Source organism: Seriola dumerili, unplaced genomic scaffold, assembly GCF_002260705.1.
Source record: "Seriola dumerili isolate Sdu_G_001 unplaced genomic scaffold, Sdu_1.0 BDQW01000187.1, whole genome shotgun sequence".
Classification (NCBI taxonomy): Eukaryota; Metazoa; Chordata; class Actinopteri; order Carangiformes; family Carangidae; genus Seriola; species Seriola dumerili.
Window position 1 is genome coordinate 162439 of NW_019174442.1, and position 17185 is coordinate 179623.

General features: G+C 40.7%; 1 protein-coding gene across 1 annotated transcript in view; it reads right to left on the reverse strand.

The window, feature by feature from the left end:
* Window positions 1-355: 355 nt before the first annotated feature.
* srbd1 (S1 RNA binding domain 1) overlaps window positions 356-17185 on the reverse strand; it is a 49333-nt gene continuing 32503 nt past the window's right edge. The window contains 5 exon segments of the mRNA XM_022752852.1: window positions 356-1585; window positions 3439-3623; window positions 8517-8666; window positions 9661-9828; window positions 10742-10848. Of these exon segments, the coding sequence (XP_022608573.1) occupies window positions 1293-1585; window positions 3439-3623; window positions 8517-8666; window positions 9661-9828; window positions 10742-10848 (903 nt within the window). The 3' untranslated portion in view covers window positions 356-1292.

Consider the following 17185-nt stretch of genomic DNA (forward strand, 5'->3'; position numbering starts at 1 on the left):
TCCTCCTCCTCCTCCTCCTCTCCCTGTCTCTGCTCACCCCCTCCCCAGCCCACCCATTCTGTTTTTTCACATCTTCCTGTTGTCTGGAAGAAAAATTTCATCATTAACTGGTGTCTTCTTTCCTCTTTCCATCATTTCACACATCCACTGCACCTTCTCCCACTTTCCTTTTCTCCATGCTTCATTGCATCCTCCCTCTTCTCCATTCTCATCCATGCCCGTCCTCTACCATGTAAATTAGATGACATCACTGAGTGCGTAATTTCCTGAGTTCTTCATTTTGAGACAATTAACATCAAGATCGCAAGGTATACAGGAAACATTTTTAATGTCAAAACTTCATTTTGACCTCATTTGATTTACACGTCGTGTCCGTTAGGTGGTTTAAGTTACCACAAATACTGTAAAGTCTACTTTGAACAACACAAATCCAAAAATGTGTTCACAACAGTACAAAACAAAACATGAGTTGAATTTTTATTTATCTATTTAAGTATGAGAATAACATTGAAGTATTATCTTATTTATAAAAATGTAAGGCGGCATGGTGGTGCAGTGGTTAGCGCTTTCGCCTCACAACAAGAAGATTCCGGGTTCGAGTCCCAGCTCGGACACGGGGTCTTTCTGTGTGGAGTTTGTATGTTCTCCCCGTGCCTGCCCCCCCGCGACAGTCATTAGCATTACTGCTAAAGTGCAAATGTCATGGGTTTCATCTCAATAAGCAGTCTGATCAGTAAACAGCACTGTGTGCAGATAGCAAGCCAGCCAGAAAGTTGATGAACAAAACGGAAACTTTTGCCCTGAATCAGGCATTCAAATATAGTGTTGAACTCCATGCAAAGCACTACTCCTAAAAACATACAGGGAGTAATATTCAGGCTGGGAATAAATCCTACATGAGAGAATGACTTGAGGGAAAAGAAAGTCTCCCAGTCATGAACATAACTGTAAGGAAGTTTGATTTGATTTTATTTCAGTGGACTTGTAACTGCTGTTTTGAGTTGAATTGAAATCAACAAACAGTCTTTCACTGAACCATTTTTTGCAGAAGAAAAGCAGATACTGCATTAAAAATTGCAAGCCCTCCCAAATAATGCAGACATTGGTTGAATGCATGTAACAAAGAATAAAGGACCATTCCTATAAATACACTTAACAGGCTGCCTGTTTAAATGCCTTGTTCTTATCTGATCATAAGAACCATATTAGTTCTCATCCACAATCACTGTAACCATCATGAAGTAATTTGCTCTGTAGCTTTGTGTAATATTAATTATGGGAATTAAGTGACTCTATTCGAGAACCCTAATCAGATCCAGACCGATCCGTCCCCTCTGAAGGTCCACATTCAGGACCCGGACCTCCACCCGTTCTCCTGGTCCCAGAGCTAGGCTGCGGCGGCGCTGACTGACAGGCAGCTTGTCCAGGGTGATGTTGCTCTTGTGGATGAGGCCTGATCGGCCCACACCGATATCTACAAAAGCCCCAAACAGAGCAGTGTTGTCCACGCGGCCCGTCAGCACCGCACCCACCCGCAGATCACTCATCGACACAACGCCCCGCTTAAAGTCGGCCTGCCCAAAATCTGGGGATAGCAAAGGGAGAGATCAAGAAAGAGAATATCAAACGCTGAGGTGGCTCGATGACAGTGTGGCAGAATGTTTGGGAGGAGAAACGGGAAATGGGGATGCAGGAAAATGGGGGGGCGGGGCAGAAATGACAAACAGATATTACATTTCGAGCAGTAATCAAATACTTGTGTCTACATACTTCCACATTTCTCAGCGTTTTATTCTATCCCACTTTCCACTTGGCATGTTCATGAGAGATCTTTTTCCTTTCTGTAGCATTAACACAAACAAGGAAGGCTCGCACCCCAGGAAATAGTCCGGTCCAATTATCCTCCCCACAGCACTGATTTCATGCGGTAGCCTCGGCCCATCTGTTTACTCAGCTGAGCGCTGGCTAGGAGGCCAAGCATAGTGTGCTGCAACCGAATAGGTCCAACCTGAGAATGAACCTTGAAGCTGCGTTCCTTAATTTTAAGAAGAGTTAGCCAGCGCTAACTGGGTATCCAGGCTTTACTTCCTTTCCATATGAAACTGTATGAAAAAGGACAGCCTGGTAATAAGGCATGGGAGTGAATTTGGATTTAAATGAGTCGTCTATTTTTTTTTTTTTGCACTTTTCATCCTTGCTTTATGTAAGGATCAAAGGTCAAGCATCCTTCTCCCAAGTGGCTTTATATTGTATTGTATTGTACTGTATTGTATTGTATACTTATTAAGTATGATTCCAGAATCAGTGTGTATGGCATTCACAAGTACACATACACAATAATAGTTGATACCTATACCAGAAATCAGTAATGTGTCTCACTTTTGCTTTCTTCTGAAAAACTTATCCCCAAAATCCCAGCTCTCAATGTCGTCAAACTTTTACTTATATTTCCTCTTTAGCCCCGAATAAGTGTGTTAAATCATACATATTGTACATTAGATATTTATACAATACATGGTTCTTTCTAACTGTTCTTTTATTTCATATACCTTTTTTCAGAATATAGAAAAGGGAAAGAAAAAAGTGAGACGGATGTGGCATGACTTCTTCTTGAGAAAAGGAATCGGTGCTGGAGCAAAATAAAATCTAAAGGTTTGTGACCGTGTATGATTTTATTGGTATATTTATGTGTGCCTGAACTCAAGAGCATGAGATTAAGGAGAAAAACAGAGGTCTTTGTGTATGTGATATTCTGTCCAACAACACAATCTGCTGGACCCATCACACCCTGTCAGAAACACATTGCCTGTGTTGTTGGGCTACAGGGAGGAAGCCACAGCACTGTCAGATCCTATCAAGTTACACTGCCAAGATATGCCTATTATAATAAAGGCACAAGAAACGTCAGTGTGTGTGTGCAACTAGCAAACCAGTCAAAGACTGGACAAACACAAGTTCAACTTTCTCTTAGTCAGTAGGGACCTATAAAGGGCATTGAGGAGGAAAGATGAGAGACTAAGAGAAGTTACTGTGGCGGCTAGCTTGCACGTATGTGTGTCTATAAAATTTTATATGATTAAAAACACTGATAGTTTTGTGTTCAGTGACAAGATTTTGCACAAAGATATATGTAGGAATAACAGATGTATGTCTATTCCTTTAACTGAAACAGGGGCAATAAAGGACGGCACCTAAACGTATTAAACGATGCTGTGTAAATGTTGAGTTTACATGGATGAATATACTCATCTTGGCGAGTTTTGCAAATATTCTTTGTATTCTTGTTCTTTGTGTTTGTGTTCTTCCATGATTTTAGTCATAGTGTTAATTAGGTTTTTCTCAAAAGAAAGTTTGAGTCTTGACTATTTGCCTACACTGTGTCGCAAAAATGAGTTGATATCAGTATTTGAGTGTTGCTGCGACTGGCAGGAGTCTTACTTTGTCGTATGTCAAACCCAGGAGGCTGCGTGAGGCCATCTATGATGAGCTTGAGGGTCTCAGGTGTAGTGTCCACTGATCTGGCCAATTCCTCCACATTGCTGGTCTTAACCTTGCTCTCCACACAGTGTCGCAGGCCTACGTTCCCAATATGGTCTGCACTCCCACCCACCAGGGACAGAAATCTGGAGAGGAGAGACAGGTGTGAAATATATGTTAATATAAAGCAGAGTGTGAAAATTAAACTTTTAACAACAGCTAAACAAACTATTTTTTTTTTTTGCACACACAAGTTTATAGTGGGTCAAAGTTGCTGGGCTTAAAGCACATGCACCACATCCTTTACTGACTGAAAGAGAGACCTGGGTTTATGAGGGATGGAGTGAGAGAGGAGGAGGGAGGAGGAAAGGAGCAAGCGATATGGGGGGGGGGGGTGATGATAGACTAGACAAGCAAAGAAATAGGAAGGAGGGAGAGAATAGCTAAGCTAATGCAGGTAAAGTGAGAGGGAGGTGGAAAAGAAAGGAGGGATGGAAGAGAGGTGTGAGAGTAATTACACACAAAGTCATGAGCTGTCAAGACTGGGCTTTCTGTTCTGAAAAATACACACTCACAAACACTCACATTTATTTTACCCCCTAGTAAATCAGGTAAATCCACAGTGGGCTGTAAACGCCCTGACACCTTGTCTCATGAAATTGCCTCCACTTTGCTGAGGTTGGACTGTTCGTCCTTCAACTGCTTGGAAAAATCTCCTTATATCACTTTATTCTAGCAGGATGTCCCACCTCCAAAATGTCTAGACAGTCAGTCAGGTTGCACCATTTAAAATTTACTGAATCTGAGAATTAAATCCAAACTAATTAACTAGTCTGCAATCTAAACAGACTTAGTAACAAACTGGCATGAGAGCCAGAGTAGCAAATAGGGGTTATGGAAAAATGTGCGATGTGTGTTTCAGAGTGTGTGTGTATTGTGCATACTATATAAATTATTTACAGTAGGCACTTTCCACAGTTGGTGATAGATGTGAATGCATTTGCCTCTATGCATGTATTCATGTGAGGACCAGCTGGGCAGCGTCCGTGATGGATGTCGCTCACTGGCAGCCTGACGCCAAACAGACTCCACAGCTGTCCCCCCAGCCATGATGGACAGAACAGGTGGACATACACGCAAGAACATACACACAAAGTTGATTCATACACAATGTTGTTCAGAAATGCTCATTTGGCAGTAGCCGGGACAGTGCGGATGTAACGCGACACGGCTTGTGTACAAACTATGTATGAGACAGCTGTGAATGGAGAGGCCCCTGCCAGCGAAGTCACCATCTACCGTCCAAAAGAGGGAGACAAGCAGAATCAATCCCTCAACACCAGCAAGCCAGATCAGTACAAAATAGTAGCAGAGTATGTGCCAGAAATGGCTTAGTGGTGAGGAAACAGCACCTTTGGACCAAAATGGATGCCTGTCCAACACTAGGATCACCTCTCCTGTGTCTCCCTAGGCTTCTTGACTTTCCATCCATATATCTCTTTACAGGAAAAGATACATTTGTGTCTTGGTGGCCTAGAGGTCTAAAACACATACCACATAGTCTCCCCCCCCCCCCCCCCCCCCCGGTGCCTAGCCGCTCTGCCCGGTTTGTACATGCCAGATCTGGGACCTTTGTTGAGGGTCATTTCTCTTTCCTCTCTCTTACACTGCCAAATAGTCTTTAAGGGACAGGAGGTTGACAAATCTTTTTTTTAAGAAAGACATGGATCACTAGAGTACAAAATACAGCCTTTTAAATCCTTACAGACGTACATCGAAACTTATCATCTTACTGGAAATTTAGCAACTGGGGCTTCAACCAACTTAAAATACTAATCATGCTGAGGCAGAACTGCAAGGATTTCTCCAGTGATACTCAAACCACTCAAATGTCAAACCTCTAAGCCAGTTTAGGAACATCCCTTTAATCTATGAGTAACAAAAACTATTTAAGATTTAAGAAGGAGAGGAGAGGAGAGTGTTGAATTAAGAGCAGCCTGCATTCTGGCTCTGGATCTTAAAATGGTTTTGGTGTGTAGTGGGTTCTACTTTCAGGTGTGTGTGTGTGTGTGTGTGTGTGTGTGTGTGTGTGTGTGTGTGTGTGTGTGTGTGTTGCCCATCTCATTTTTCAGTGCTGTATGTTAGTATTTAAGGGGTACCAGGAGTCCAGAGGCCCCCCATCACTGTTGGGTTCATACTCATATAATTACTACCAACACTATGTGTGTATACAGTATGTGGTGTGTGTATGTGTGAATGTGGGGTTGGGTGGGCTGGGATATAGATTTTATCCAGGCCCACAGCAAGAACCCACTCTGCCTTGTATTACAGAAATATTGGGCCCCGACTACATATCAGAGACATATTCGTCATAGAATGGACCCCCTCTGTCTCATACCGGAGTACTACAATATGCTTCATTCATGATGTGAAATATTCTAATAGAGTTGAATCCTCTACATCTGAATATTAACATTCTTTACAGAAATGTTTCACTGTAAGATATCACAGAAATATTAGCTTTTAAGCAAACACATCCTTCTATCTCTGAAACAAAGGTGGGCAAATTATGTCTCTGCCTATGTGTTTCAGCATGTATGCGTGTGTGTGTGTGTGTGTGTGTGTGTGTGTGTGTGTGTGTGTTGTATATGGTTACAAAAGGGAGATGATGAGTGGGCTGTGAGCAGTAATGGAGGATCCAGTTTCTCTAATGTGATGAACATGATATTCCTTATACACCATAAAGGCACACACACACACACACACACACACACACACACACACAAACAGCATTCCTCCACAGTCCTCCATCCACACCTCCTGTCCTGAGCTGTTGTTGGTGACGATGTGAAAAGACCAGCGATGCCCTCACATCTAATGCTCTACCCAGTTTGAGACTGTTCATTTAGAGAGGAGTTAAATGCATGACAATGATTATTGACTGTAAAGGGAGCGTTTCAAAAAAGATTTATTTTAAAAATGTAGAGCTGACTCTGAAAAAAACTGGCATGGCATGACATAATCCCCCATAAGAGCAAAACCCATAGTACAGAGAGGAAAGCCATGCTCTGTTAAGTGCAATACAACCTTCTTATTCTGAAATTAAACAATCACTTTCCATGAATGACAACAAAACTCCCCACGACAGACGAATCAACATCTAAACATTACAGCTGTAATCTGAGGGCTTATGTGAGGTGACAGTCAAATCAGGTTCAACTACACATTCACCAAATACGATGGTCTATTTTGCAGCGGCGTGACATACCCTCAGATGTAAAGTTCAATGACAGGTGATTTATTTTTCCCCTGCATTAAAACTACACCAGGCTGTCGGAATTCCAAGGAAGAGCAAGTGCTGACATGCACGGCTTTTCCTGCCGTCCATCGTCGTTAACATTTAAAGAGGGAAGTGACATACTGTAAAACCACAAGACACGCTATGGGATGTTCAAAAAAAAAAAAAAAAATGTCTCTCAAATTCGGCAAGAGTTTGTAGAATTGAGACCATCACAAATTAATCAGTATTGAATTGAGTAAATTCCCAGACAGGGATTACAAGATAGTCATAACAAAGGATACAACATTTGCCAACACAGGGTAAAGAATTCTGAACAGCAGGAAAAATCTAAAAGCTGAGAATGATAAGTAGACTAGTGAGAAACAGGAGAAAGATTTAATTACAGAGTGGGAGAGGAAAAACAAAAGTTGCAAGAGCAGACTGTTGATTTTTACAACATACTGCCACCTACTTGGCCAAATGTAGGATATTTAATGTACAAATAAAGCCATCTAAATAGGTTGTGGGTGAAAACCCAAAACAAAACATATATACTAAACAAAAAAGTATACTTGTTATTTTCTATGCCCCCTGACTAAATTTTATACCTGAATTCCTATAATCGCAAAAATTCATGTAAATGTTGCATTAAGATTTTTAAAGCTCTTTAGGAAAATGTAAAATCTCTTTAAACTGTCAATTTATCTACTTAAAAGAAATTTTGGATTTATCATCAGATAAAGCCATCAGTTTAACTCCAGCCATGACTGATGGAACAAGAACAAAAGTGAAAGAGAGGGAGAGAGGGAGAAAGAGAGATAGATGGATAGATGGATGGATGGATGGATGGATGGATGACAATGAGAAAGATGGAAGTTGCGGGAAGGTGTACACATGTTTTGTGTGTGTGAGAAAGAGGTCAAATAACAACACAGAAAGAGAAAGGAAGAGAGGGTGGATTAAAAAAAGAAGGGGTAGTAATTTGTCTTCTCTCATTTTTCTCTCAGTCTTTTTAAATCCCCATAAGAGCTCTTTGATGAACAACTGTACAATCTAGTCTGTACTGAACACACAGACACATACACTCAAAAACACACATGGTCACTTAGCTGAAGTAGGACAGACAAGCAAAAACACTATTTCATACAAGCGGCATCAATCTATCCTCACATATGTGCATAGAGACACATCCACCCACACACATGCACTGAGGCCATTAAAGGCACATCAACATGAGGGAGCGATGCTTAGAGCCACTAGTGTCAGAACTTATGTAGACTAAACACAGTTGAGTGACTACAGCTGTAGGAGAGAAGGCCCACCGTCTCTCTCTGTCTGTCCGCCCCTCTCACTCACTCACTCTCTCTCTCTCACACTCTCTCTCTCTCACACACACACACACACACACACACACACACACACACACACACACACACACACACACACACACACACACAAAGGACATAGAAGTCTTGGGCAGATGTTCAATGTGCTTTTGATATCAGCATCAGCAGCGCTAACAATCATTTCTCACACAAGGACACACACACATACAAAGCCAACACCTCCTCTCTTGTATCCCATGTCTGTGTAAATCAAATCAGAGTCCTCCACCACTATAACCAGCCCCATATGAGACGGTGTCAAAATCAACTCCATCTCAGCCTGAACATGCTTCGGCCAGTGGGGTAGGCCGCTGTACAAGTATGTGTGTGTGTGTGTGTGTGTGTGTGTGTATTTGTATTTGTGTGTACTATACCTCTGTGCCACATGGTAGGACTCTGGGTGTATGCAGGTCTGGTCCAGGGGGTTAAATGAGGTTGGTATATTGACACAAGTCTTTCCTTTGCTCTTCTTCGCTGCTGGTTTCTCTGCCACTGCTGGTACAGGGTGAGGTGAGACTTTGGTGCTATTCAATTAGAAAGAAAGGCATTTTAAATTTATGAGAAAGTCCCAGTCTTAGACAGCCTTAATATAAAAACACAACTTTCTATCAGAGTCAATTCACCAAATTACAATTACAACATTTTTTTTCTGTAGTGGTATCAAGCAATGCAGGCAGTTAAAGTTGTATTTTGTCTGGCTCTGAGATTCCTGCTTCTGCTCCAATACAATGGCCGTTAACTCATTTTGTTTGCACAATTCACAGCATTGAAAACTTACATTTAAAAATTTAGCAGCTAAGTGTCTTTTTAGAAACAATGTTTTAGTTAATCTGGAGTATAATACATTCTAATGAAACAGTTCACAGTGAGGTCTGTGGATTACCCACAGTGACTGCTCCCCCCTATCTCTGCTCTACATGATATACACGTTATATACTTTGCATTATAAATACTTACTTCACATGTGAGACATTTGCACTCTGCTGTTCTGTTTTTTTGTTCTTTTGCACATCACCACATCACTTCCTTGCACTGCTACCTAATTCTGCACTACAACTACACAGATATCGTATATATCCAATCTTTGTGTACAATAATAATGTGTATATACATATTAGTACTATTTTACCTTGTATTTTATCATTTGCCAATTTGTTTTATATATACAATTTTTGTGTTTGTAGCATGGGCAGAGCTACAACTGCATTTCATCATGCAATCCTGTAATGTATAATGTCATAAAGCTGAACACTGAATTTTTTTTTATCGTGATTTGACATGGAGCACCGCAAACAATATTCCACTGGGAAAACTGAAGTCATAATAAATATGAAAACCTGGGCAAATTAAAGCAACAGTACCTGCTTGTACGTGGGATAATATGCTTTACTTCAATGTGTATAAACTGACCCTTTAATGAGAAATAGATAAGAAGGTAGACTCAGAAGAGTCTGAGTAAACCGTGTGTGCCTGTTTCTATCTATGGATCTGTGCATTCAGTGTGCATATGTAGCCCACCTGTGTAGGGATTGCTGGTTGATTCTAATGAAGCCAGCACACTGCTGGTAGGTCTTGGGCCCCATGCCTTTGACCAGTTTGAGTTGCTCCCTGTTGATGAAGGGACCTTTCTGCTCTCTCCACTCTGCAATATTCCGCGCCCGGCCCACATTCAGGCCTGCTACATGCCTAGGAGATAAAACAACAAAGGTCTGTTTATTTCTGAGGTCACCATTCAACATTGGATGCTACTGTGAGAAAACGCTAAAGTGAAAAATTAAATTTAGGGGAAAACTGGAGTTTAGTTTCAAAATGAGATATGAGTTACACATGAGCCAATATTTAGTGAGTGCATTCGTCCAGTTTTGGCCAAGCAAAGAAGAGAGGTGATTTGAAACTCAATTAGGCCTGCTCTGTTAATGTCCACAGTGACTCACTCAGGCTAAAACACACTGCTATGTCAACAGTCCACATAATACCTCAGTCATCAACACGTCTGTGTGTATGTGTGTGTAGCATAACTTCTGGCAGGAGTGGAAAAAAGCTCACTTGCAGAGCAGACAGGTAAACAGATGACCTGATGCCTGCCCTGCAGCTAACACCAGCTCATTTCATACTGTTTCTGTCTATTATATTATATTAAATGTCATAGTAATTGAGCGTGTGTGTGCATAGTGCTCTATCAAAGATATTTGTTACTATATTAATATGTATGCAAATGATTGCTGCTGTGCATGTATGTTTCTGTGTGTGCGTATGTGTGAGCGTCTGTGTCTACCTTGCCTAATCCCCTCGGTTGATTCCAGTCAGCCCAGTAAGTGAGGCAAGGGTGTGAAGCATTAGTCTAAACAGAAAGCTGGCAGGACGTGTGTGTGTATGTGTGTGTGTGTGTGTGTGTGTGTATCCTGTGCCTGTGCATGAGTGTGAATGAACCTTTGCCATGTTGTGACTGCTATGGGAAAGTATGTCAGAGGTCTGAGCCCTACTTCATCTCCGTTTCATAATTTGCATGTGTGTCTGTATATTTTTTTGTGGAGGAGAGAGTGCTTGTGTGCACACATGCACTTGCTTATGAAGACATAGATATATGTGTGTTGTCTACCTCATCAGTGTCTCAGAGCAGATGTTGATGTCCACCCCCACAAAGCTCACACACTCCTGCACCACGCCGTCCAGCGCTGCCTTCAGAGCTCCGGTAGATACATCATGCTAGAAAAACACAAATTTAGAGCAAACCCACATTAATATTTACACACACACACACACACACACACACACACACACACACACACACACACACATTTAATTACCACTTAAATCTGCTGCACAGAGCACGAAAGTTGCCCCATGTTCTAAAACACACACAGATACTAAAAATGAGCAAGTACTATTTAGGAACCTTAGTGGTTTGATATGATAACAAGTCCAGATGTGCAGTCTGTTACAAGGAACAACTATTCTATTAGAGAGGAGTCCCCTCTCCTGACACAGAGGAGAATGATTGTGCAGAGTGATAGTAGTTGGCAGGAATGACTTCAGGTCATGGAGGGGATGTGAGATGTAAATTGCGAGATTCAAAGTAATGATATTTATTCACTTTTATATTCCATCTTTGCAATATACTACTATTTGCTCCTGTGTAGGCACAATGTCCCCAAGAGAATTATTAAAGTATCATCCTTAAAGAGATAAACAGCAGCAGAGAGTGTAAGCAATAAAATACTAACACACTGATGGACAAGAAGTACAGCAAGCAGAAAAAAGAGAAATGGAGTGACGGAGAGGGAGCTGATTGACAGACAGAGGGAGCACAGAAGGGAAAAGAGAGAGCGAATGTTTGGTTTGGCTTGTCAATGATCTCTCTCTCTCCTGCTAACACAGTGTTCTCGTTACTGTAGCTTGCTGTCGATAAAGATCCTCCAAATGAACTCCTCACACTTCTTAACCACCAGCCAATCAACCACTAATCGGAACATATTTTCCAAAAAGGCTAGAATCTTTTTCCTAATAAGGAGCAGGGAGGACAGCCAGCAATGCGAGGAGAGGAGAGAAGAGGAGAGGAGAGGAGAGAGGAGAGGGAACAGAAAGTAAAAATGACAGGATCAAAACTAAACTTGATCAAAACACAAAACAAAAATAAGATTTAAGAAATTCTATGAGGTCAAGCAGTCACCACCAGAAAAACAGAAGCCCTTGGCTACAGGACAGGGCCAAAACACCAAGGAGTTCAGCTGTAGACTGATGCCTCAGCAACTGCTCGAGGATTAGCTGACACTCTAACTAGACTACTGTTGAGCTATGTGTGTGTTTCGTGCAAGTGTTTGTGTGGGAACGTGACTGAGACTAGCATGAGTTTTCCTGTAATATGATCAAGCTTTGAACAATCCTGGCATGTAAACAGATAACAACAACACCAGCTAACAAACGCACCCTTCTCTGTCAGCAATAACAGGACAGTAGAACAGATGCGGACAGAGAGGCAGACCAGTGAGAAAACACAACCATTTGTGAGACATTCACTAGTCTGAACCAAGTTTTCACCTACATCACTGAAAAGGTTCAGTACTAACCTGATTCTCCAATAGTTTGATTATTTATTCCATTTATCAGTACCTGAAGCACATAATATTAGCATGTTTATCTACTTACAAATAGCTTAGCAGAGCTCACTGTCAAGCTGAGGAGAAGAAAAAGAATCAGAACAAAAAAAAAAAAAAAAAATGGGATAATATTTCTTGGTCTGGGTTACATCAACGGTGGCAACATACAAGGCCCACAGTTGTCTCTAAAAGAAGCACCCAGAAGGATTTGTTATAGGCTTGAAACTGTGAGGATCAAAATTTAATTTACTACAGAAACGGAACTGAACTGCAAAAACAAACATATGCTGCTGTTTAATAGCTGTCAGCAACAATCATAATCATGGGATGAGCACACATAGATGGCAAGCATGTTATAAATTTTCCTCATTATCACGTTGCCAAGAAGTGATGCTGAGAGGACGAGTGAGGACGCTGTGTAAACAACAGGTATTTTATGTACTTTATTAAGTATTCAAGGTTTCTGTTTTTATAGTCACTGAACTTTTAATTATAGTGGAAAGCTCTTGCACTCTAACAACACTGACACTGTTATTAGAGGTGTATTTAAATATTGACTTTTTTTTTGATACATTACTTCATGAAGACATTTTCCACTTCATTCTGCTGTTGTGCAAAAAAACTCTTTGGGAACCTGGTTTGTATTTACAGCATAAAGCATAAATTAATGTGCAATCAGACAAGAATAGACATATCATTAAAGAAATACTTCATGACACTGGAAAAGAAAAGAGAAATCTGACATGACACACTGGCTGTTTGGTAATATTATACTAGAGGGTATAAAAGATCTATGACTAAGCTCCTTGGTAAGTACCATTTGTCCAACAGCTCTACCTCAATAAAAAATATTTTTAGATTGTGGTGCTTTTAATTAAATAAATGACCTTTCCCCAGCACAGTTTACAATTCTGTATGACTGGATGTTGTTTCCTTCTGAAATAACATCCTTCTCAGTAATTACTGTATTTAATTAATATTAATTGTTGTATTGAATGAGCTCAGGTTTTGCTTTTGGTTAGCCTGATGGCAAGCATTTAATGAATTACTGTAATATCTGCAACTTAGCAGTTTAAAACTCACCTACAGTAAGCAGGATGATAAGGACTGTGATTGAGCAGAGAGGGGAAAACAGATAAAGACAGCAGGAGATGAAGTAGTAATGTAGAGACAGTACAGCACCCCTGGTGACTGCTTAAGGAACCTGCAGTCTGATATTTGGCGAAAATGCTCAGACTCTACAGCCAGAGGCATTTTGGAAATGCTTTCCAAACAATAACAGGTTCTCATAAATCTAGGACTGAAAGATTTACGACTTCCGGTGAGTGGATATAGGAAGAGTAGAGAGACAAAGATAGTCAGTGAGGAAAAAGAGGAAATCACCTGTAATGTCACACCACAGAATAATGTTTTCACATGAGAAAAGTGGAGGTGTGTGAGGCAGAGTGAATTTTAACCTGCAGTAAAACCCCAATGAATGTGTTCTCACATTCTTATTGAAACCTTATAGAGCTGGGAGCAGCACAAGAGGATCTCAGGTATTGTCACCACTAGCACAGAGGTGCACCAGCACCACAGCACATAACTTAGCTTTAATTGGGGATGGGGAAAAACTGAGCTGAAACTGTAACTTAACTTTATTAAGTATTAATTTCATTCCAGTTAGAGAGAAAAGTAATGGGGTAAAAAAGATTTAAAAAAAAACATGGTCACACAGTTAACAAACCCCAGGACAACCGACAGGTTTAGGTTAAGTCACTGCACAATTCTTGCTAATTTGGAAACAGTGTTTATGAAGCATTACAAAACCTACTCAACACAAACATTTTATTCTAAATGAGGACAACTCTTGAACCAAAAAAATCAAACTGAGAAGAAAACCAGGACAATCAGGACATAGACACAGAGAAGTTCCTCTGTCACCAGCAGCAGCGACTGAATGTGTCAGAGTGAAGAGAGTAACTGCAACAGAAAATAAGCAAGTTCTTTACTAGCTCTACTAAACTTACATACACATAATCCAGTGCGTGTGTCTGTGCTGACATCCAAAGAGCAGAGGCCCTTGTGGTGCTGTACACAGTTTGCAGTGGTAATAACTGCAGCAAAGGTATGTCATCATATCTTCCTATCTCTCTCTCAATCCACGCATCCCTTTTTCTCCTTTTCCTTCTTTAAGCTCACCGAGAGGTAAAATAGCCAATGGATGTCAGAAATCAAAAACACCAGTAACAAAATTCAGATTTATCATCATAGCCATGATTGTGCAGTTCTAGTGTTGAGCGTTTCTTTTTTCTGAAGCATTCGTCATTCAGCTCGGCTCCAGCTCTACATTTCCCCTCTTAAATCACAGCTTCCTCTCTGATGTCTTATTTCCTACCTTACTTTTCTCCTGCTGCCTTTTCTATCTCAGTGGCTTTCTCTAATTATTTTCACTCTAAACTATATTCTTCGTATCTCAATTAGGATTTGCTGGGTGGTGTAGGGCATAGAGATACTCCAGAGATTTACCTCAGAACATGAGAACATCTTGCTACCTAACGGACAGACCTTTACAAACTCCATCCACCCCATAGATGCATACCTTCCATTTTTAAAACCACCTCCACTCTCCTATTCTGTGGTCCCAATGCCCAGACCCTCAAACCTCAGAATCATCCAGAGTCAATGGACTGGATCCTTATGTGTGAAGGTCATGTTTGGATTGGCCAGAAATCGTCTGAAGTCAGCCAACCAATACACAAGAACAAAGTGCTTCTGTCTGCACCTCAAGTACTTAAAATCTGCACTGACAAACTGAAAACTTTAATGTTCTTTTCTCTGATACAGGAACACATATATACATACATATACACACATATATACAGTATATATGGGTTTCCGTACATACACCCCTCATTACAAAGATGGAAGCACATTTGAGAGTTCATTGCTACAAAAACCAAAGCTACTGGTCTACAGAGAGATGTGGAAAGACGCGATATGGTCAGATGAGTAAGTGTATATACAGTAACAGTTGAAGCTGCAATCGTCATTAGAAAAACTAATACCCTTTTTACACCAAAACTAGCAAGTACATGTGGGTTTTTTAAATGCAGGCAAACCTACTACAGAAGGCGACTGAGCCACTTTTACATTGTCAGCAGACGATTTGGCCTTTTTGTTCAGACAAAGTGAACTGCTAACTTCCGTGCAGACTGGCAAAATGGATCTGTTGTGTCTCATCACCTCTGTGTGAGATGCGTTGGTCAGTTAATGTGTGTTTTTAAAACTTATTTTAGGGCTACCATCGTTAGCTTAGCTGTGCTGTGTGTAGCCCAAAGACAGGGGAAAGGGGCGAAAGTTGGCGTGTTCACTCAGATGTCATGTTTGCATCACTGCTGATCGGAGCTGGAGTCGATAAATACATGTGACTACTGTAGAGTCATTTGACCTGGGAATTAATGCCCTTTCACACTGAAGAAAAAGCCAGATGTTTGTGGGTATAAGTGGGGTTTTTGTCCAGTGTGAAAGCGGCTTAAGAGTCTGCTTGTGCTTGGAAACTTCTAAAATATTTGTGACTTCTAAAAAGGAAGTATTTGGAGTATAGTTTCTCCAAATGTGTGTTGCCTTGTGCATGTGTGTGACAATGCTGTGAAACGACAATTTCTTGTCTTCAACTTTAAGATAATCAAGCGATTAAATACAGATTAACAAAGTGCCTGAGGTTATCTCAAGGTCATGTTCTCCTTGACTGACAGGCTTCTGAGAACTCCCTCTTGAACATACCATATACTATTCCAGGCACGTAGGATTGGCTTAGGGTGTGTGTGTGTGTGTGTGTGTGTGTGTGTGTGTGTGTGTGTGTGTGTGTGTGTGTGTGTGTGTGTGTGTGTGTGTGTTTTGCAGGAAGTTTAGAAATGGCTCTAAGGCATTCATGAAAGGTGTTGGAAAAACATAAAACCATCTAGTTGCTGTCATATCACTTTCAGCTGCTGACTTATGACTGGTACTAAACTAATTTACACACACACACACATTACCTGAGGGACTTCAAAACAGAGCATGAGAAAATCAGAGCACAGTTAGTTTCAGAGGAAGTCCAAATGACAGACTGACTTGGGCAGGATTTTTACATTAAAATAAAATCAGTTGAAACTATTACCAAATATTCCATTGCATAAAAAGGAAAGAGGGTGCAGTAATTTGGGCATTTTCCGTGGCACAGAAGTTACAGAATAATTTCCCCATTATTAGCTGATTTTCAGATCATCATATTGATCTATTCAAAAATACACTTTAAATTCTTTTTCATAGTACTTCTCACCATCCACCTTCTTTACCATCTTCCTTATAAGCCCATGTTTGTGCGTTTGTGTAAACACAGTGGTTTTGATGGTACCCATAAAAATAAAGGTTTAGTTAATTACAATCTTTATCACCAAAATACAAACACCCTCACTTATTGTAAACTCAACAACTAAGATACCTGATATTTTATGAATTCTTGAATAAGTAGACCTAACCTATGTAAATCCATTATATAAGCAAAGATACAGGTTTGACTCACTCAGCCCACAAACACACAGACACATGCTGTAAAAAGACCTGAGGGAAATAATTAAAATAGTAGCAGATACTATTTGGCAGCTCATGCCACTGATCAAGTCTTTAAGAGCCAGATTTTTTTTCCCATGCCTCAAATCGCAGAGGCAAGAACTATCAATCACTGTCAACTCTCCATTTCTTGCTCTCCTTCCTTTCTCAGCTCTGTCTGCTCCTGTCTCCCCTGTAGGCACCACCATTCAGGAATGAAAGATAGCATGCTCAAGTGCAGACACACACATACTTGCACTGCTGAACACACACAAAGCATTAGGCTCAGTGGCCTAGGTGTGAAAGTGACATCACTTGCACTAGCTGTAGGTATAGACCTCAAAACCTCAAATATCAATACTGTCATTGGTCTC